We start from the raw sequence: 22,521 nt of genomic DNA, 5'->3' as shown, positions 1-22,521 counted from the left end.
TGGGCCAAATGGCCTCCTCCTGCACGATAGGGATTCCATGAATCGCTACAGACAGACTAGCAAAGGTGGGATGTGTTTTCCCTGTTGCTAACTTTAGCAGCAAAAGGTACATTTGTATAAAGTAAGGAACACTGTTTTTGAGTTGCACTGACCTTTCATTAAAATCAATAAATCAAGGCAGTTACACTGTTTATGGTCTGAAGTCGTTACTACTGCTACTGCGAGTAAAATTTGCAGAAGTACCTAAACATCAATGTTGCTAATTATTTTGATAATGTGTTGATGCATTATGTATTCATAATAGGGCAACACAGGGAACACAATGTAGTGTTAATGAGATCAGTCCATAAGAGGGTCGTTTAGGAGTCTGCCTAGGTAGGTAGCGGATCCTTCTTCAATTTCTGTAATCCATGGATCAGGTAACAAATTCCAATAATTTGATCCAGCAAGGATAAGGATAAATATGGAAGCTTATTAAGACCATAAGACCATAAGACATAGGAGTGGAAGTAAGGCCATTCGGCCCATCGAGTCCACTCCACCATTCAATCATGGTTGATTTCAACTCCATTTACCCGCTCTCTCCCCATAGCCCTTAATTCCTCGAGAAATCAAGAATTTATCAATTTCTGTCTTAAAGACACTCAATGTCCCGGCCTCCACCGCCCTCTGTGGCAATGAATTCCACAGACCTACCACTCTCTGGCTGAAGAAATTTCTCCTCATCTCTGTTCTAAAGTGACTCCCTTTTATTCTAAGGCTGTGCCCCCGCGTCCTAGTCTCCCCTGCTAATGGAAACAACTTCCCTACGTCCATCCTATCCAAGCCATTCATTATCTTGTAAGTTTCTATTAGATCTCCCCTCAACCTCCTAAACTCCAATGAATATAATCCCACGATCCTCAGATGTTCATCGTATGTTAGGCCTACCATTCCTGGGATCATCCGTGTGAAAAATTAAAATAAATCTAAATGCAAATCTTAGCTTAATATTTTTTTTGAAATACAGGATTGTGCAGTTTGGAAGGACATTTTTTTGAAGCTAAAGTCTAAAGCAGAATGTTGTCTTCCCCTCGGGCAGATTTGAGCAAATTTTCCGAGGTCCATGCTGCGAGCCACGTCTTTAATCCAGGGATTATATGACACAAAACTGCAGCTGGGTCGTTTTATGCCCATACTCTTGTCTGCGAACCCGTTTTGTTGTACTGTACGGAGTCCTCGAAATCCATTCCTCCGAAGTGACATCCTCCTCAATTCGTTCACCGAACTTTTGGTAATGTATTGTATAATTTCTTATCGTACCCCTGGCTCCCAGCAGTGAACGGCAATCGTTCCCGACAGAATATCATCGTCGCTGCATAACCAAGGATGGTGCCATCCGAGGGGAGTTTATTTGGGATATGAGTCAATTGTTGCAAAATGTTTATAGAACATAGAACATACAGTGCAGGAGGAGGCCATTCGGCCCATTGAGTCTGCACCGACCCACTTAAGCCCTCACTTCCACCCTATCCCCCTAACCCAATAACCCCTCTTAACCTTTTTTGGACACTAAGGGTAATTTAGCATGGCCAATCCGCCTAACCTGCACGTCTTTTATGTATAAATTGTACTTTGGAAAACAATCTGTGATAATCTCAGATAATTGGGCCAAGACGACAGTGATCCCATGAGTCAAACAAAAGGTGAGAGACAACCATCACAGTTCAGTTATGGTTATGGAGAACGGTGAATAAATTAAAACATTGTGAGTTACGTAGGTGCAATTTAGCAGGGGCTGGTTTAGCACAGGGGGCTAAATAGCTGGCTTTTAAAGCAGACCAAGGCAGGCCATCAGCACGATTCAATTCCCGTACCAGCCTCCCCGAACAGGCGCCGGAATGTGGCGACTAGGGGCTTTTCACAGTAACTTCATTGAAGCCTATTTGTGACAATAAGCGATTATTATTGTTATTATTCAATGGGAACACTTTTAAGTGTCATTTTGGGCATGTTTCGGCGGGATGTTTCTCAACGGCAGCGTTGGCGAGATCGCGGCTCGTATTCAAGGCCACTTAGTGTCGTCTGATTCGCCCGCCTCGCAGCTCAGCGTCTTGCCGCTAACAAGGGGGAGCTCCTTTTAAACGCTCCCTCACCATTCACTCCGAGTCACCACACAAGCATGACAGCGCGCAGACCTGTGCCTCGCTTTGGGAATGCCAACCTGGCCAGGCTTCCCCACGCTGTGAATGTGAGGCGGGACTTCCTGTTCCCCCAAGGGGGTCGGAGGACCAGCAGCAGAGTCAGCAATGTCACCTTGAAGGCAGCGGCTGTCAGTTCAGGCAGCATGCCCAGGAGGACCGCTGTCCAACGTCGGAAGGACACCACCGACCTCCACTGAGTCGCAAGGGTAAGTTACCACCTCCCTCATGGCATCAGTTCCGCTTGCTACCCCTCAAATTCCAACTCCCCCCCCCCCCCCCCCCCCCGTCCCCGCCACAGATCATTGGCTAACACCTCATACCCTCCCCATCTAATCTTCAAGCTTGTTCCTCAGAACCCACTGGTACCCACCAACTCACCCTCTTCATGTCCATGATGCCCACACATGCCACCAGCTATAGACCCCCCTGATCCATCAAGCGTGCCTTCTCTTTGTCTCAGCAAGAGAAGATAGCCCATAGTAAGTGGGAAAGGGCCAAGACGGGGGACGGAGTCCCAGAGATCAGAATCTTCACCCCCTATGAGGAATGGGCCCTGGAGATCACGGGTTGGGCTAGGACAGAGCAGTCTCCGATAGCGAGGAGACTGCCCCTTCACCAAGGTGACCTAAGTTCAGGTCAGACAAAATGATCCTACCCTCTGACTGACCACATGTCCATTGTCTCACAGGATCTCAATCCGATGGAGCCGGGCCACCCAGAGTCTCTCTCTCCCTCCCCCCCATTGCTGAGGCGCTGCAGATCCTGTTCCAGTCACTGAGGAGCATCACTGAGGTCGTTGACACTATCATATAGACAATGGGGAGCCTCCAGGGCTGGCAGAGTCAGATGACAGGGGCCTCTGGAGCTCACTCCAGCTGCCTCTCCATCCTATGGAGACCCCAGGGCTCTACGGGCTCCGTCAGGGCGGGGGAGGTGCTGGAGGCACCAATGTCCGGAACACCCCTGCCAATGCCTGAATCCCTGCCCCACTGTCGGAGGTTAAGGGGAGACCTGATAGAGGTCTACAAAATTATGAGGGGCATAGACAGAGTGGATAGTCACAGGCTTTTCCTCAGGGTAGAGGGGTCAATTACTAGGGGGCATAGGTTTAAGGTGCGAGGGGCAAGGTATAGAGTAGATGTACGAGGCAAGTTTTTTTCTCAGAGGATAGTGGGTGCCTGGAACTCGCTGCCGGAGGAGGTGGTGGAAGCAGGGACTATGGTGACATTTAAGGGCATCTTGACAAATACATGAATAGGATGGGAATAGAGGGATATGGACCCAGGAAGTGTAGAAGATTTTAGTTTAGTCGGGCAGCATGGTCGGCACGGACTTGGAGGGCCGAAGGGCCTGTTCCCGTGCTCTACTGTTCTTTGTTCTTTGTTCTATCTCATTCACTTACCTTAGAAACCTACCTTCTCCCTTTCGATGGGAGCTTGAAGCTCACCTGCTTTCCTGGAGCTCTTTCATTCAGCTCCTTTTACACTTTATAGAATTTACAGTGAAGAAGGAGGCCATTCTGCCCATCGAGTCTGCACCGGTCCTTGGAAAGAGCACCCTATCTAAGCCCACACCTCCACCCTATTCCTACCCTATCCCTGTAACCCCATCTAACCTTTTTTTAGACACTAATTTATCATGGCCAATCCACCTAACCTGCACATCTTTGGACTGTAGGAGGAAACCGGAGTACCCGGAGGAAACCCACGCAGGCACGGGGAGAACGTGCAGACTCAGCACAAACAGACAGTGACCCAAGCAGGAAATCGGATCTGGCACCCTGGATCTGTGAAGCAACTGTGCTAACCACTGTGCTACCGTGCTGCTTTGCCTGAGGGTCACCAGGCCTGAGCCAGGAAGATTGGGCGAGACAGGAGCTTTAGAATGTAATTGCAGGTAAATTGGCACAGAGTGGCAATCTATCACTTATTGCCACTCTGAGGAAGTTACAGCCCATTATGTTTCCATAAGATCACCGCTCATTCTTATAAACTCCAATGAATACATACCCAGGGTCTGGCATTCTCGCCCTGGAGATCACGCCGGCAGGAAAACCGGCAGCAACAACTCCGATGTCAACGGCCCCCCAAGGTGAGGAATTCTCACCTTTCTAGGGGGCTAGGTTGGACGGCAGGGGGGGTTGGCGCCACTCCAGCTGGCGTGAAGGGCCGCCGCGAGTTCGTGCATGCGCGGAATGGCCAACGTGATCGCGCCCATGTGCAGAACCTCCGGCATGATTACGTGCATGCGCAGACCGGCCAGCATATTTTCACGCATGCGCGAGGGGTTCTCTTCTCCCCGCTGGGCCCGGGGCAAAACGGTGGAGCACTACAGGGGCCCGGCGCAGATGGAAGAAGTGCCCCCATGGAACAAGCCTGCCCGCAGATTGGTGGGTCCTGATCGCGGCCCAGGCCACCGTGTGCCCCCCCCCCCCCCCGGGGTCAGATCCCCCCACGCCCCCCGAGGACCGCTCATGCATACTCACCTGCCAGGTCCCGCCGTGTGGGACCTGAGTAACCCACGCCGGCGGGACAGGCCAAAAATAGACGGCCGCCGGCCCATCGGGGCCCAAAGAATTGCCGGGGGGCTGCTGCCAACGGGCCCCGACTGGCGTGGCTGGAATCCTGCCCCCCGCCCGAAAAACCGGCGGGGGGGTCGGAGAATCCAGCCCAGAGTGTCCAACCTTTCCTCATAAGATTACTCCCAGCCCCCCCATCCCAGGTCACACTGAGGTGCATCTTCTCGGAACTTCTCCTAATGTATGATGTCCTTTCTTAAATAAGACAACCAAAACTGTACGCACTCGCTAGATGTCATCACATCAGTACCCTGCACACCTGTAGCAAACTACCCCTATTTTTTATATTCCATTCCCCTTGCAATAAACTAAATTAAATTAACTCCAGATCCCATTGACTTGGTCCAAACATAGACAAAAGAGCTGAACTCGAGACGTGAGAGTGACTACCCTTAACATCAAAGTAGTTTTGATTGATTGTAGCACGAAGGAGCCCCAGCCAAGCTGAAGCCAATGGGAATCGGGGAAAACATTACACTGGTTGGGGTCATACCCAGCATAAAGAAAGGTTGTTGTGGTTTTTACAGCTCAATCATCTCAGTCCCAGGCGATTGCTGCAAGCGTTCTTTAATCTATTGTCGTAGGCCCAACTATCATCAGCTGCTTCATCAATGACTTTCCCTCCATCACAGGGTCACAAATTAGGTTGTTCACCCATGACTGCACAATGTTCGGCACCATTCCCGATGTCTCCTATACTGAAACAGTCCATGTCCATCTGCAGCAAGTCCTGGACATCCATCAGACTTGGGCTGACAAGCAGTAGGAACATTTGCGCCACACAACTGCCAAGCAATGACCATCTCCAACAAAAGGGAATCTCATCATCACTCCTTGGCATTACCATTGGTGAATCCTCCATTATCAACATCCTGGGGGGTTACCATTGACTTGAAACTAAACTGGACTAGCAATATAAATACTGCGGCTATAAGAGTAGGCGCAGAGGCTGGGAATTCTGCACAAAGCTATTCATATCTGACACCCTGAAACCTGTCCACCATTTCGAAGGCATAAGTCAGGTGTGTAATGGGATATTCTCCACTTGCCTGGGTGAGTGCAGCTTCAACAACACTTGAGCTCAACACCATCCAGGACAAAGTTGCCCACTTGATTAGTATCAGCTTTTGAGGCAAAAGCTTCGTGTTCAAGTCTGACTGAAGGACTTGATGGTCAATGAAGGTGTATTCATAACGTGGCCTAACTGTAAATCCTTCCAATATTCAACAATGACAGGTGGTATGAGCAGGCAAAATTTTTAGTGAGCCAACAGATGGAAAGAACTTTGCACCATTGATGGAAAATAAAAGCAAAATATGTAGATGCTGCAAAATCTGAAATAAAAACAGAAAATGCTGGAAAAACCCAGCAGCATTAGCAGCATCTGGGGGGAGAGAAACACATTTAATATATCGAGTCCATATGATCCCTCTATATGGTAGAGATGTAGATCACAAGCATAACTGCAGCTCTTCAGTGATGCCAAGCAGCGCATTACTGCTCCAAAGGGTTACCTTTGCCCCAACGATCTGCAGCCCCTTCTGCTGCCTTCTCAGATCTCCAGGACTCCTCTCGATCCCTCACTACTTGGAGACTGCCAATCACAACACTTTTGCCATTTGGAGCTCCTTTGCTCTTCCTTTTTTGCTCCTCCTTCGGTGGCTCCTTCCCCAGTTCTGTCCCTGTTTGGCACCCCTCCCAATCCCCTCCCTGTCCCTCGTCTGGGATTCCTCTCCGGCACAGCACCCCACTCCTTGGTCCCGTTATCGAGGTTTTTGTGACATTTGCTTTTGCGCGCAGGTGCATTAGGCCCTTGTCCGAAGAACTCCAAACATTGGACTTCATGTGCACCGCACACCCCCGATTCATGTATGTGTGGAAAATCCCGGGGCCTATTAGCACCCGACATCCGCCTGACAACAAGGTAAGTCGGGACGCTTAACAGAAGAAGATGCTTCCTAGTTCATGGTGAAATGAGGTAGTTCAGACACATGAAGGGTTTAAAGTTGATAAGGATATCATGGTTGTACTTAACATTGATAAGGAACCAGGACTGGATGAGATGCATCCAAGAATACAGAAGGAACTGAAAGTGGAAATGTTTGAGGCACTCAGGAGTGATGCCAGTGGGCTGGAGATTTGCAAATATCTCACACTTGACAAAATACTGTAAAGATAAACCAGCAACTAACTACAGGCAATTAATCAGTTCCACTTTGATGGTGGGGAAGCCTTTATAAGCAATAACCTTGGACATGTCTCCTAAATTCTCATCAAATCACCAATATAAATAACAAATAACAGTGGACCCAGCACTGATCCCTGAGGCACGCACACACGGGGAAGACGTGCTTGTTAGGTGAATTGGACATTCTGAATTCTCCCTCTGTGTACCCAAACAGGCTCCGGAATGTGACGACTAGGGGCTTTTCACAGTAACTTCATAGCTGTGTTAATTTAAGCTTACTTGTGACAATAATAAAGATTATTATTATTATTGTTTCCATCAAATATAAAAAGGAATATTTTGAAGCAGAAAATACTGGAAACTGTGGTGCAGATCATCAGCATCAGAAAAATAGAAAGAAATTCAATGATTTAGGTGGAGTCCCTGCAGTAGAGCATTTGTAATGAGTTATGGCAGCTTGGTAGATAATGGGCGGGATTCTCCCCTACCTGGCGGGCAGGCCGTACCAGCGCCGCGGAGTGGCGTGAACCACTCCGGCGTTGGGCCGCCCGGCAGGTGCGGAATCCTCTGCACCTTCAGGGGCTAGGCCGGCGGCAGCAGGGTTGGCGCCGCGGCAGCCAGCGTGGAAGGGCTTGGCGCCATGCCAACCGGCACCGAAGGGCCTCCGCCGGCTGGCGCGAGTTGTCGCATGCATGGGTGCGCCAGCATGTGCTGGCGTCATCCCAGCGCATGTGCAGAGGGTTCTCTGTGCCAGCCATGGCGAAGGTTGACAGCAGCTGGCGCAGAGGGAAAGAGTGCCCCCACGGCACAGGCCCGCCCGCGGATCGGTGGGCCCCGATTGTGGGCCAGGCCCGAGGGACCAAATCCCCCCGCGCCCCCCTGAGGACTCTGCAGGCCGCCCGTAGAGCCAGGTCCGTACCGGCAGGATTTACGCCGGCGTGTCCGGCTGAAAATGGGCGGTTACTTGGCCCATCGTGGGGCAGGGAATTGCCGGGGGAGGGGCAGCTGCCAGCGGTCGCCGACCGGCGCGATTCCAGCCCCCGCCAAAACCCTGGTGCCGGAGAATTCGGCAGCCGGCGTCGGGGCGGGATTCACGCCGCCCCTCGGCAATTCCCCGACCCGGCGGGGTGGGGGGGGGGGTTGGAGAATCCAGTCCAATATGTACGTTTGAAGGCCAAACCCACTGTCGTCACGCTAGAGTCTGATTTGCTGTGTAGATTTTGGCTTCTAGGCTTTCTGTCTGTCTGCTGTGAATTGTTACCTCCATTGTGACCTGCTCGCAGACATCGTTACACTTTACTCTTGATATTGGTGAGCTGATGCCCAAAAACACTTTTCTCAGAATCTCTGTAGGTTCATTGTGCTGGTTGTGCAAATTGATTTCCTTGTGTACTTTTAAATGGATATATGAAAGTTTCTAAAAAATTGCTATTATTAGATTGGTGATGAGTTGAAAATCAATAGGCTTTTAAGGGAGATCACGTGGATTAAATATAACTGAGACATTTTTTATTCTTGTGCAGAGTACAAATTGAATTACTCCAGTGAAATCACACTGAGCCCATGAATTTTGGTAGACAGTAACATCATAAATGCATTTGTAAAGCTTTTCCTGATTTAGCATTTCCTGCAAAACTACAAGGATGCTCTATTTGAATGGGGTTGTTGCAAATGGATATAGGAAACCTCTCATTGCATAAAGTCTTTCTGTCGCCCATCATATAGCTGTACTATAGTTAACAGTAACTCGTCCTTAGATTGTTGCACTAAGAAGAACAATCTTATTAATATTGTATCTTTGTTTTTAATTCCAGTCACCAATGTATTACCAGAATTTCTTTTGTCTCTCTTTCCATTCCCGTAATCAAAGACAACTCTGAACAAATACTTAATTGCACCCGACACAACAGTGTATGATTGATAAGATGTGCATGTATATGCATCAAAAAAAGGCCAAATAATGTCATTGCTCAGTTGTCTTAGTGAGAAGGTGCACACTTGAACACTTTCCTAAATCAGTAAGAGGGGAGGCAATGGCATAGTAGTATTGTTTCTGGACTAGTAATCCAGAGATCCCGAATCATGCTCCAGGGACCACGATTCGAATCCCGCCTTGGCAAGTGGTGAAATTTGAACTCAATAAAAATCTGGAATTAAAAGTCTGAAGTGACCATGAAGCCATTGTCGCAAAAACCCATCTGCTTCAATAATGTCCTTTAGGGAAGGAAATCTGCCATCCTTACCTGGTCTGGCCTGCATGTGACTCCAAACTCACAGCAATGTGGTTGACTCTTAAATGCCCTAAGATATAGGCAATAGATGCTGTCCCAGCCAGCGGAGCCCACATCCCATGAACAAATAAAAAAAATTAACCTGAACCTTTAAAAAAGTTTGGGATACCAATGCTGAAGGACCTATCTACAAGGAACGGTTCTTTAACCTCAGGTTTCATTTGTAACTAATGTTTCCTAAAACATTGTTTTCTTCAGGTTCAAAAAGGGCCACAAAGATAATGGCCAGGACTTTGCATTAATAATATACACTCATAGGGATGTTATATCCTTCATTTAAAAGCCCTGTACACACTGAAACAACAACTTTCATTTGTATAACACCTTTAAGTCAATAAAATATCCAAAAGGTTCCTCACAGGAGAGTTATCAAACAAAATTTCACATCCAGCCACATAAGGAAACATTGGGGCAGACGAACAAAGGGTTAGTCAAAGAGATAGATTTTCAGGAGCATCTTAAAGGAGGAGAGAGATATGGAGAGGGGGAATGGTTTAGGGAGGGAATTCCAGATCCTCGGGCCTTGACAATGTTGGTGGAGTGCCAGTGTGATTCAAATTAAATAGCGTCACTGGCCAGATGATAAGAACATAGAGATCTCAAGACCATTTATGGCTGGAGGAGATTAAACTGATCGGGAGGGGGGGGGGGGGGGGGGGGGGGAGTCACGGAGAATTTGAAAATAAGGATAAAACTTTCACAGTTGAGTTGTTGCTGTATTGATTGTTAAGATATGTCAGCAAGCACATGGACTTGATGTGAGTTAGGATGTGGTAGCAGAGTTCCAGATGAGCTCAAGTTCACGGTTGATCGAAAGTGGGAGGCCGGGCAGGAGAGCATTGGATGAGGCAAGGCCGTAACTGAGTATTTCAGCTGTTAGGGAGCTGAGGCAGGGTCAAAGATGAGCAACATTACAGAGCTGGAAGCAGGTAGTCTTGGTGATGATTATTAAAAGATAACATAAAGGCAAAAGCTAAGGCATACCAAATTGCAGAGGGCAGTGGCAGGCTGGAGGATTGGGAAACGTTTAAAGACCAACAAAGGGTTACTAAAAAATAATAAAAAAAGGTAAACTTTGAAAGAAATCTCACGCAAAATATAAAATGGATAGCAAAAGACTCTATAATTATACAAAAAGGAAGAGAGTAGCTAAAGTCAACGTTCGTCCTTAGAGGATGAGACTGGGGAGTTAAATCAATATTTTGCCTTGGTTTTCATGGTGGAGGACAATAGAACCATTCCAATAATAACAGGTAATACAGAGGTTGTTGAAAAGGAGGAACTTAAAACAATTTCCATCACTCTGGAAAATTACTGAGCAAACTATTGGGATTAAGGCAGACAAGTCCCCTGGGCATGATGTACTCCATCCTTGGGTCTTAAAGGAAGTGGCAGCTGAGATACTGGAGGCATTGGCTATTGCTGAGAACGGGGACACAGTTGCAAAATCTTGCAAGAGTCGGAAAATGAGATTCTCGCCGACAAGATCTCGTTTCCCGATTTCTCCAGTCCCTTGCTGGTGAATTTACATAGTATTGAATTGCCTTCATGCGCAGACCCCCCTCACTGAATGTTCAAACGTTGGCGAGGTCACTATAACACCGGTAGGGTATAGGGGCATGCCTGGACACTGCCCCTTGGTACAGATTGGCACTTCCCTGGCACAGCCAGGTTGGCAGTGCTGGCCTCTGCCAATCTGTGGCAGGGAGCAGTTCTGGGTTGGGCCCTCTGGGGATCCCAATTAGGGTGGGTTCCCATTATGTGTGGGTGTGTGTGTGTGTGTTGAGTCCTTTGAAGGAGGGGACTTGGCAGTTACGGGGGACGCTTGTACTGAGGGGGGGAGTGGGGGAGTGGGCATTGATGGGGGGACCTTGTAGTGATGATGGGGAGTGGGTATTGTGAGGTGGGGTAAACACTAATAATTGTGACGTAGGGGTGTGGGAGAGCTCCCGATAATTGTGGGGAGTGCTGTGAATGGTTTAACGTCAGTTCTGATCGGGGCGCCCTTTGAAGATGGTGCCCATTCTCTGTGGAGCCGGCCTTGCCGGCTCTACCTGATCCCACCATGCCGGGCTGACCGTGTAAACCACGCCCCCTGATATTCTTTTGTCAGAGTGGCTCAAGATCTGGTCTGAAAACTGGCAGAGCATCTGGAGAGCTAAACCCCAGTTTTTAGTCGGAGCCTGACACTCTGAAAAATTATGGGAAATTTCCACCTTATATTCCAAAATTCCCTGGATTCTGGAAAGATTCCAGTAGATTGGAAAAAGGCAAATGTAATGCCCCTGTTCAAAAAGGGAGAAAGGCTTTGTTTGGCAGACTATGTTCTACTGGAGGTCAATTGCACGTGATTTGTGCTTCCAAATCACGAAGCGGTTCCCAATCCTCAGCCGTGGAGACTTATGCACCTCTAGGATTCCGAGCGTTTCCTGAGGGAATCCCGCTATTGCACCGCCATTTTAAACGGGCAGCCCGATAGCGAGGTCCTGTGGCTGGGCAATCCCCCTATCGCAATACAGACCATGCCCCCCCCCCCGGCATCGCAAATCAGCTCCCCCAGTCCCAAAATTCCTGGATCCCCCCCATCTCCCAATTACAGAGGTGACCTACCCCGCCCTCCAGAGAGACCCCTTAAATAAGGGAACCCCCACAAAGACCCGAGAAAGGGGGACCGCCCATAGAGACCTCCTAGATAGGGGGAACCCACACACAGACCCCAGGAATGAGAAACCTGTCAGGAAGCCCCTCCCCTCCACTGTAAAAGAAACCCTTGTCTGGAAGCGAGAGTACAATCCAGACAGAGGCAGTGACAGGTGGTGGTGTTCTCTTGTATCTGCTACCTGATGAGCCATCAATTGTACGAGAGACAAGTTGCTGTACAAAAGTTAGGCTTTAATAAGCTAGAACTTAGCCCTGCGGTCGACTACAATAAAATGGACGACCGCCGGGCGTTCTGACTATTTATACCTTGGTATGGAGGCGTGGTTAACTCAGCCTCTCGACCAATCGGAGAGCCGTCACATGACTGGTCTCAACCAATCGGTCGAGAGGCACATGACCGACCAGGGCCAATGGTAAGCCGGTGTTCTGCACCAATGGCAGACAACTATGCAAATCATACCACCACACTACCCTTGTCCTTCTAAATGATAGTGGTCATCGGTTTTGTGTGGTGCGAACGTTACTTGCCACTTGTCAGCCCAAGCCTGGATATCGTACAGGTCGTGCTGCATTTGCATGTGGACTGCTTCAGTGCCTGAGGAGTCGCAAATTACCATAGAATTTACAGTGCAGAAGGAGGCCATTCGGCCCATCGTGTCTGCACCGGCTCTTGGAAAGAGCACCCTACCCAAGGTCAACACCTCCACCCTATCCCCATAACCCCACCCAACACTAAGGGGAATTTTGGACACTAAGGGCAATTTATCATGGCCAATCCACCTAACCTGCATATCTTTGGACTGTGGGAGGAAACCGGAGCACCCGGAGGAAACCCACGCAGACACAGGGAGGATGCGCAGACTCCGCACAGACAGTGACCTAAGCTGGAATCGAACCTGGGACCCTGGAGCTGTGAAGCAATTATGCTATCCACAATGCTACCGTGCTGCCCCCCAAATGGTGCTAAACGTTGTGCAGTCATCAGCGAACATCCCCATAACTGACCTTATGCTGGAAGGAAAGTCGATGATGAAGCAGCTGAAGATGGTTGGGTCTAGGACACTGCACTGAGGAACTCCTGCAGTGATGTCCGGGGACTGAGATGACTGACCCCCAACAACCACACTAATTCAGAGAACCGTGAATGATAAGAGACATTCAGGATACGATGAGAAGGAAAAGAGAGGCTTTTGGCAAGTACAAGAGGAGCAAATCAATGGAGGCATTAGTGGGGTACAGAAAGTGCAGGACGGAGCTTAAGAAAGCAATTAGGCGAACAAAGAGGGGTTATCAGAAAGCTCTGGTAAAAGTGGGGAAAATCCCAAGATATTCTATAAGTGGTTAAAGTGTGTCTACTTCAATGCCAGGAGCATCCGGAATAAGGTGGGTGAGCTTGCGGCATGGGTTAGTACCTGGAACTTCGATGTTGTGGCCATTTCGGAGACATGGATAGAGCAGGGAGAAGAATGGTTGTTGCAGGTGCCGGGGTTTAGATATTTCAGTAAGCTCAGGGAAGGTGGTAAGAGAGGGGGAGGGGTGGCATTGTTAGTCAAGGACAGTATTATGGTGGCTGAAAGGACGTTTGATGAGGACTCGACTACTGAGGTAGTATGGGCTGAGTTTAGAAACTGGAAAGGAGAGGTCACCCTGTTAGGGCTTTTCTATAGGCCTCCGAAGAGTTCAAGAGATGTAGAGGAAAGGATTGCAAAGATGATTCTGGATAGGAGCGAAAGTAACATGGTAGTTGTTATGGGGGACTTTAACTTTCCAAATATTGACTGGAAACAATATAGTTCGAGTACTTTAGATGGGTCCGTTTTTGTCCAATGTGTGCAGGAGGGTTTCCTGACGCAGTATGTAGATAGGCCAATGAGAGGCGAGGCCGTATTGGATTTGGTACTAGAACATAGAACATAGAACAGTACAGCACAGGACAGGCCCTTCGGCCCTCGATGTTGTGCCGAGCAATGATCACCCTACTCAAACCCACGTATCCACCCTATACCCGTAACTCAACAACTCCCCCCCTTAACCTTACTATTAGGACACTACGGGCAATTTAGCATGGCCAATCCACCTAACCCGCACATCTTTGGACTGTGGGAGGAAACCGGAAACCGGTGCACCCGGAGGAAACCCACGCACACACGGGGAGGACGTGCAGACTCCACACAGACAGAGACCCAGCCGGGAATCGAACCTGGGACCCTGGAGCTGTGAAGCATTTATGCTAACCACCATGCTACCGTGCGGCCCTACTGGGTAATGAACCAGGACAGGTGTTAGATTTGGAGGCAGGTGAGCACTTTGGTGATAGTGACCACAATACGTTTACTTTATTGATGGAAAGGGATAGGTATATACAGCAAGGCAAGAGTCATATCTGGGGGAAAGGCAATTATGATGCGATGAGGCAAGACTTAGGATGCATCGGCTGGAGAGTAAAACTGCAGGGGATGGGCACAATGGAAATGTGGAGTATGTGTCCTTGATAAGCCCTTGATAAGTATGTACCTGTCAGGCAGGAAGGAAGTGGCCGAGCGAGAGAACCATGGTTTACTAAAGCAGTTGAAACACTTGTCAAGAGGAAGAAGGAGGCTTATCTAATGATGAGACGTGATGGTTCAGTTAGGGCGCTTGAGAGTTACAAGTTAGCTAGGAAGGATCTAAAGAGAGAGCTAATAAAGAGCAAGGAGGGGACATGAGAAGTCTTTGGCAGGTTGGATCAAGGATAACCCTAAAGCTTTCTATAGATATGTTAGGAATAAAAGAATGACTAGGGTAAGAGTAGGGCCAGTCAAGGACAATAGTGGGAAGTTGTGCGTGGAGTCCGAGGAGATAGGAGAGGTACTAAATGAGTATTTTTCGTCAGTATTCACACAGGAAAAAGACAATGTTGTCGAGGAGAATACTGAGATACAGGCTACTAGACTAGAAGGGCTTGAGATACATAAGGAGGAGGTGTTAGCGATTCTGGAAAGTGTTAAAATAGATAAGTCCCCTGGGCCGGATGGGATTTATCCTAGGATTCTCTGGGAAGCTAGGGAGGAGATTGCTGAGCCTTTGGCCTTTGATCTTTAAGTCATCTTTGTCTTCAGGAATAGTGCCAGAAGACTGGAGGACAGCAAATGTTGTCCCCTTGTTCTAGAAGGGGAGTAGAGACAACCCCGGTAACTGGAGCACAAGGCTTCAGTACTATTGCCAGGATATTGTCAGGGCCCATAGCTTTTGCAGTATCCTGTGCCTTCAGCCTTTTCTTGATGTCAAATGGAGTAAATCGTATTGGCTGAAGATTGACATCTGTGATGCAGGGGACCTCTGGAAGAGACAGAGCTGGGTCATCCACTCGGCACTTCTGACCGAACATTGTTGCGAATGCCTCAGCCTTGTCTTTTGAACAGATGTGCTGGACTCCTCCATCATTGAGGATGGGGATATTTGTGAATCCTCCTCCTCTAGTGAATTGTTTAATTGTCCACCACCATTCATGGCTTGATGTGGTCGGACTGCAGAGCTTAGTTCTGATGTATTAGCAGGGTGGACTTTGCATGTCGACAGGGCTGGGTTCGCTGTTGTTTCCAGTCCTATGTCGATGCCAGATGTTCCGTCCGGTTTCTCTCCTTTTCATTGACTTTGTAGCAGTTTCATACAACTGAGTGACTTGCTTTAGAATGCCTGTTGGAGATCTCACAACCATTAATGATGACTCTTTAGCAGTTAGGAGACAATTCTGTCGTATCGTCAAAACCTCTTGCACCTTACTTTTGTGCGGATGGAATAAAGACGCTTTTTTCTTTGCACGGATTGTGTTTCTTGGAAATTCCCTGAAGTACTTCATTGAACTACGTTGACTCATTTTAGACACAAATGGTAGCTTTTTAGTATACTGAAGGTTCCCAAAAACAGTATTGACTGAAATGTCCAAATAATCTGTTTTTGGTGTGGTTAGGCTGCGGGATGAATAAAGGCTAATGTCACAGATCTCCATTCCCTTCTATGAATAGTGCCATGGCATATTAAACAAAAATGGCACTTCAATACTGCACCGCGATGTCTGCCTGGCAAACATTTCAAGGCTTTGAAATTTGAAGTCAGCTGCTATAGATTTATTAAGCATATACTGTACATAGTATATAGTAATTAAGTATAGTTCAAAATGTCATATTACAGTCAAAACAGATTGGTTGATGATTCAAGTCTGTGACAATTCTAAGCCCAGTATCTTAATAATTTCCAATCAAAACTAGAAAATGCTGTTAAAATTCAGCTGGTCGGTCAGCATCTATGGAGAGAGAAACCAAATTAACGTTTCGAATCCATATGAGAGTCATACGTACTCAAAAGATAAACTCTATTTCTCTCTCCACAGATGCTGCCAGATCTGCTGAGTTTTTCAAGCAATTTCAGTTTTTATCTCAGATTTTCAGTATTTTATTTTTTAGTGTAAGTGGCTGTTTGTTATAAATTTCTCTTATTTCCTCTATGTGATAATATACACAATTTTGCATTGCACTGTTATACAAATGATATGCAACTCCCCATATAGAGAATTTAATTCACTTAACCCTTATTAATAATTGTAGTTATGCTGATTGTTTCCGTTGGGCTAATTATGTAACCCCTTTATTTCATTATCTTATTGATAATTTTACTCTTGTTCCATATAGTTGTTACTCCAGAATCTTTAAATATAATTCTGTCCTAGTTTCTGTATCCTTTGTACCAATTAAAAAGGATGATGTATGCCAAGATGTTTTATTCTGCAGAACTGTTTCCTCACGTTGCTGTCAAATGATTAAATTCCTCTTAAGCTAACTTTACAGCGAGCATGTTTGCAAGTGGAGGTTGTGGGGTGCTCGGTGGGGAGGGGAGCGGCAGGAAAGAAGGCCGAAAAAGTATTTGGATGGCTTTCCCACTTCTGCCAGGCACGACCTCTCTACACTTTAAAGTGGGAGGGCCGGCCCCTAGATCAGCCCACACTCCCTTTCTCTAATTGAGGCCCTCAGATGGTTAATTAATGATCCTACTCAGGCCTTGGGGGTTAAGTGGAGGGTTTGCCTCTGTCAAAAGCCTCTTTCTTTCAACAGTGGGTTTACCCCCAAAAAGGTCTGGCCCCTTGGGTGCTCCTTCCTCTCCCATTGGCCGCTCTACTAACACCCCCACTTCCCTTCAACCAACCACCTGGGCCTCACCTCCCCTCTCCACCCAGATACTCCCATACTTACCTGGTCCTGCACACCAGGGACTTGGGATGGAATTCTCCCCTGGTCCCACCAGCAGGTTCAATGGCGGGCAAGGGAAGAGAACTTGGTGGGAGTGCAAGAATGCGTTCCACGCCGGGGTTAATTTCTCACATTATCTTCCATTGATGCCCGCCACGGAGAATGGGGAAACAGACTGGAGGCTGGCCTGAAACTGATTTATCGATTCTGCTAATGGGATGCAGATGAAGGCCCACCTGCACCCAATTCTCCATGATGCCGGCTGGAAAGCACTCTGGTGCAAAACATGTCTGGAGCAATGTGGTGTACAGAAGTCAGGACTTACCTGAACAATACCTGGGACTGTCGCCCGAGTTTGGAATGGACGCTGCCTCCAATCCTGGACTCTGGAACAGCAGAGCAGTGGGTGGGAGGGGAGCATGTACAATATTCATCTTCCAACCTCTGATGTTAATGGAGATTGACCTTCATTTTTCGGCAGTGAATCAGTGATGACAGCGGACTACGCGCCATCACGTCTTAGATGAAAAAAATCCAGTTCCAGAATTACTGCGGTCGGGACTGGAAGCTATGCATGGCCGGGATTCTCCGACCCTGCGCCGGGCTGGAGCATCCCCAGGAGGACGCGGGAATCATGCCCTGCCACCCCGATGCCAGCTTCCCGATTCTCCTCCGGCAATTCTCGGGAGCCCGCGGGATTTCCGCTGTGCAGGTCTGGGGCCATTGAAGGCTGACCCCCACGGCGATTCTCCGTGCCCCGAGTGAGTCTGTGGGGGCCATCCTGGGGGGGGGGGGGGGGGGGGGGATCCCACAGTGGCCTACTGATCGACGGGTGGGCTGGTTCTGTGGGGGGCCTATTTTACTCCATGCCGGGCCCCTGTCGGGCACTGCCATATTGTCCGGGGGCCGGTGCGGAGAAGGGAATCCCCGCGCATGTGCGGAATCACGCCGGCCGTAGCACGCATACGCAGAATTACGCTTGCCGTTACACGCATGTACGAACTCGTGCTGGCCGTTCCGTGCCGGCTGGAGCAGCAAGGACCACTCCGGCGCCGACCTAGCCCCCTAGGAAGGGGAGCATTCCCCATTATTGGGGACCGTTGACGCCGCTTTTCATGCTGGCGTGGGGGACATAGCCTCATTATTGGAGAATCCCGTCCCTTGTGTGATTTCCCACCCACTGCATCTTCCCACTCCCGCAACAGGACTTAGGTTGATGGTAGCAGAGGGGGTGATCAACAGTTAAAAAGCATTGACAGTAGCTGAACTGGAAGGTCCTGTGCAGACCAACGGCAGGCCTCCTCTGCTGCCACAAACCACGCCGTGAGGGAGGGTGGAAAATCACGCCCTTAGTGCCAGGTTGGAGAATTCCGCCTTTAGGCCCTGGGGACTGTTTGGAGTCCCAGACTTGTCCATTGTAGCTCCTGGTGCTTCTGGGACTAGAGAGCTGACAGATTGACAGGCAGCTCTCCGAAGCAGGACTTCCTCCCGACTGATGGGCGGAAGTAAAAACCTCCAGTCAATAATTGCTCGTTGGAGTGTTTAATGACTGTGTGGCAGCCGGTATCGGTTCTTCATCACCACTTTATGTGACGGGGAAGGGAAACTCCCACCATCCTGCAAATCTTGGCCTAGGCATCAGCATGCAATTGCATGTCTTTCCTTAAATCTCTTTTTAATTCATGCTGGAACTTCCCTATGTCATGCAATGGACAACCCTAGCCCAACAATCCGGGGGCAATTTAAATTCACTTGTATTTCACTGCTTAAAAGGGAAATTTTAAAGATTAACGTTACTTCTTGATAATGGAAAATCAAGAGCACTACAGCATTAGTCGTCTTCAGGACTTTCAGATCAATCCTTTCACATGTACAGTTGCGTTACAGACCATGGATATCATTTACTGCTGCATTCTGCCATATTTGCTTCACGTCCTTGTTAACCAGTTACAATAAAGCAAACACCTGTTGCTCTCAAACTACAAACTCAATGAATTCCTTTCTGTCATAATTTGCACGGGGACATGTTTTTCCACACCACGATAACTTCACAAGATCTGCACTTGCAGTTTTGATTCAAATTCCTTTTCCTCCTGTGAGTTCAACACCAATTTCAAGTCACTTTTCTTAATTCAAGGCACAGTGCGGGAATGCGATGCAATGACCTCCACTTGCCTGGATGAGTGCATCTCCAAGCACCACATCATCCAGGTCAAAGCAGGCCGCTTTGAGCACCGCCCCTTGCCCACCTGAAGCATTCACTCTCTCCGCCACCCCATGCAGAGTGGCAGCAATGTGTGCCATCTGCAAGTGCATGGCAACAGCTCGCCATGGCATCTTCGACACCACCTTTCAAACTGGCAACCTCTACCACCTAGAAGGACAAGGACAGCAGGTGTTTCGGAGCTCCACCGCCTTCACATCCCCCATCAAGCCACGCACAATCGTGACTTGGAAATATATAATAATAGTAATAATAATCTTTATTATTGTCACAAGTAGGTTGACATTGACATTGCAATGAAGTCACTGTGAAAATCCCCTAGTCGCCACATTCCGGTGCCTGTTCGTGTACACTGAGGGAGAATTCAGAATGCCCAATTCACCTCAGAGCACGTCTTTCGGGACTTGTGGGAGGAAACCCACGCAGACAGGGGGAGAACGTGCAGACTCCGCACAGACAGTGACCCAAGCCGGGAATCGAACCTGGAACCCGGGCGCTGTGAAACCACAGTGCTAACCACTGTGCTACATCACCATTCCTTCAATTGTCGCTGGATCAAAACGCTGGAAATCCTTCCTAAAATCACTGTGGGTGCACCTACACCACATGGACCTCAACATTCAAGATGGCAGCTCGCCCCCACCTTCTCAAGAGCAATTAGGGATGGACAACAAATGCTGGCCCAGCCAGCAATACCCATATCCCATGAAAGAATTAAAAAAAAAATCAAGTTCAGATTGCAATTGCTTTTCATGGTTCAAATTCCAATTCTAGTTTGTTTTTCTTTTGTTACAATAATGGTACCTGTAGTGTGAATCACCTTAATGATACAGAAAATTGCACCTATACTCAGCGAGGTTATTATCTTTGAAAGTGAACACTGAACACCACTGTTACCAGTACTTCCCCTCACCTCCTCTGCAGGCACGGACAATATACAAGAAAATGTGTGTTGCAAACCAGAAACCTCTGATGACAGTGTCCTATTAAAATAAAGAAGAAACCCCAGTTAATATTCTATAAAGAGGCACTGATATATTGTGCAACTAAAGGAACGTTACAAGAGGCTGTTGCTTTAGATGAGGGCACCTTAATTAGAAAGTGTGCAACACAAGACACAGAGATTTAAAAACATGCACTTGGGCTCCACAGCCATCGGAAAAAAAACATGCTGGAGCCTTAAAGAGACAGTGATGTGCTAATTATTTTATTGAACCGGGCCTGTGTGTCCCTAATGAAGTCACGCTTTCTCTTTAAAGAGCTGCACGTTGATGCAAATAAGATGATGCTAAGTGTGAAATTAGCTGAAATAATAGAAATGCTTACATGCTTCAGCTGGCCTACCAATAGGAATATCCCATAGGCGTGTTCTGCATGTAATTTCCATGAAAACATAGAGACAGATTAATTGTATATCTTCTGGTGATAATGTCAAAATAAGGATACAAAATTGAATATTTGCGACTGGCTGAACACGGACGTCCCTGTGCAAATGACTAAAAATAACTTGCTTATCTAATGCAGAAGGAATTTATCAAATCACTTTCGGAGGTGAAGAAGCTTTCTCCCCCTTGCCATCGGCTCTTCATATACAGACTAGAGGAACAAAGGCTGTTCTCAGCTAACTGGAGTCTAGCTCAGCCAATCACAGAGTCTCTTTCCGGCTGTGTCATCAGGACCTGATGAGGAGAGGATGCTTTTTATTCTGTAGTTGAAAGGCAGAGAAATGCCAGGTCTGGGCAGCCTCTGGGGATAACCTGCACTCCATGATGTGAATGAACAGCGTCTCTCTCTCTCTCTCTCTCTGCTTCTTGACTGGGCTACGCATCTCTGAAACAGACATCGGCAGGCGCTGGGTTCCTGGGCCTCCTGGCTCTCCATTTGCAGCCGGACTGACATATTTATATTCTGTGGTGTTTATCAGCAGTGCTGGTTGATCAGAGCTCCATGTACGACAATCTGTACCTGCATGGATTCGATGACTCAGAGGCGGTGAGTATCTGTTATGCGAGTGAACTGGAAAGAGCGAAGGGATTAGAAAAGTCTATCGTGCAGCACACGGATCAGGACATGTTTTTGTTTTGTTGAAAAAACACTGGTTGCAAATTCTCTCACAGCAGAGATTCCTTTTAATTTGGTGACACCTGCAATAATCTTCCATTAAAGCAAATGACGAGACTGTCGATATATGAATCAACTGGAGGCCTGACTGGGCTGTAGTCACCAGCAATTCTAGTCTCTCCGTCTCTTAGCAGCAAGAGCAGAAAGCAACAGCAATGGATAGTGTCTTCTCTCTGTCAAGCGTTAACAACCCCCACCTGACAACTATTAACACAGCGTTTGGAGTGAGAGAAAAACAACACACTTGGCTTGAACGCACAGAGCCAGATTTAAAATGTTTTGATTTGCTTTTTTTATTATTTAAAGTGTTCATTATTTAAGCAGACTGTCCCTCGAAAAGTGTGTGTGTGTGTGTTGCTCAATAGACAGCAGAGCACCGTGCTCTGGAAGAATATTGTTTGTAGCACAAGTATGGAGGATGCCTCTTGCTTTGTTAACATGATTTCACACAGCTGGATCCTAATATACTTTAGCCATTTTGTATGATAAACAGTAGCATTTGAGTACAAGCAGGATGAATGGCAATACCGCACTGGTGATAAAGCTGTGCTTTTAATGCGAGATTACATTTGCTGTTTGCTACTTTTGAGATACAGTTGACATGCAAGGCCAGAGTCAAATAGATCTATATTGTTCGGGACCGTGTTTATGGTGCCTGCTTTATGTTGACGAATCTTTTGCTTAAGTGAGGTTGTATGCCAGGACAATCCATTGCTTTTCTCAACAGGCTGTAGCTTTCTTTTGCCTTGTTATAAATTAGCTAATTATTTAGAACCACGGCGCACCTTTCACATCTATTAGCCTTGATTGAAAGCAATGTACAACACTGAGGTTTAAAGTCGTTTCCACATAATCTCATAATGGCTGCTTTTAACAGCAGTAACTCCCCTCCGTGAACACTATTTTGGGAGCTGTGCAAAGTGCACGTGACAGCAAGGATATTTTACATCAGTTCTCTAATGAGGAGCAACCCTGAAATAATTGTTAATACGATCAGAGGTTGCCATATGTTCCAAATGTTATCATGAAGTTAACGTTATACAACTAACGTCT

At 47.6% G+C, this 22,521-nt stretch overlaps 1 protein-coding gene across 6 annotated transcripts in view; it reads left to right on the top strand.

The window, feature by feature from the left end:
- cacnb4a (calcium channel, voltage-dependent, beta 4a subunit) overlaps positions 1 to 22,521 on the top strand; it is a 403,331-nt gene that overhangs the window by 79,682 nt on the left and 301,128 nt on the right. The window contains exon 1 of one of the 6 annotated variants that reach the window (XM_038790025.1): positions 20,866 to 21,339. The exons of 4 other annotated variants lie outside the window; for them this stretch is intronic. Coding sequence is in view for 1 of the 2 variants with exons in the window: in XM_038790024.1 (XP_038645952.1) it covers positions 21,295 to 21,339 (45 nt within the window). In the remaining variant the exon portion in view is untranslated. Of the gene's footprint in view, positions 1 to 20,865; positions 21,340 to 22,521 lie in introns of those variants that run through there. One more of the 6 variants, XM_038790024.1, reaches the window with a different exon arrangement.

The sequence above is a fragment of the Scyliorhinus canicula genome, chromosome 2 (assembly GCF_902713615.1).
Source record: "Scyliorhinus canicula chromosome 2, sScyCan1.1, whole genome shotgun sequence".
Taxonomy (NCBI): domain Eukaryota; kingdom Metazoa; phylum Chordata; class Chondrichthyes; order Carcharhiniformes; family Scyliorhinidae; genus Scyliorhinus; species Scyliorhinus canicula.
The sequence above is the reverse complement of the archived record's forward strand: the minus strand, read 5'-3'. Positions and strand labels throughout refer to the sequence as shown.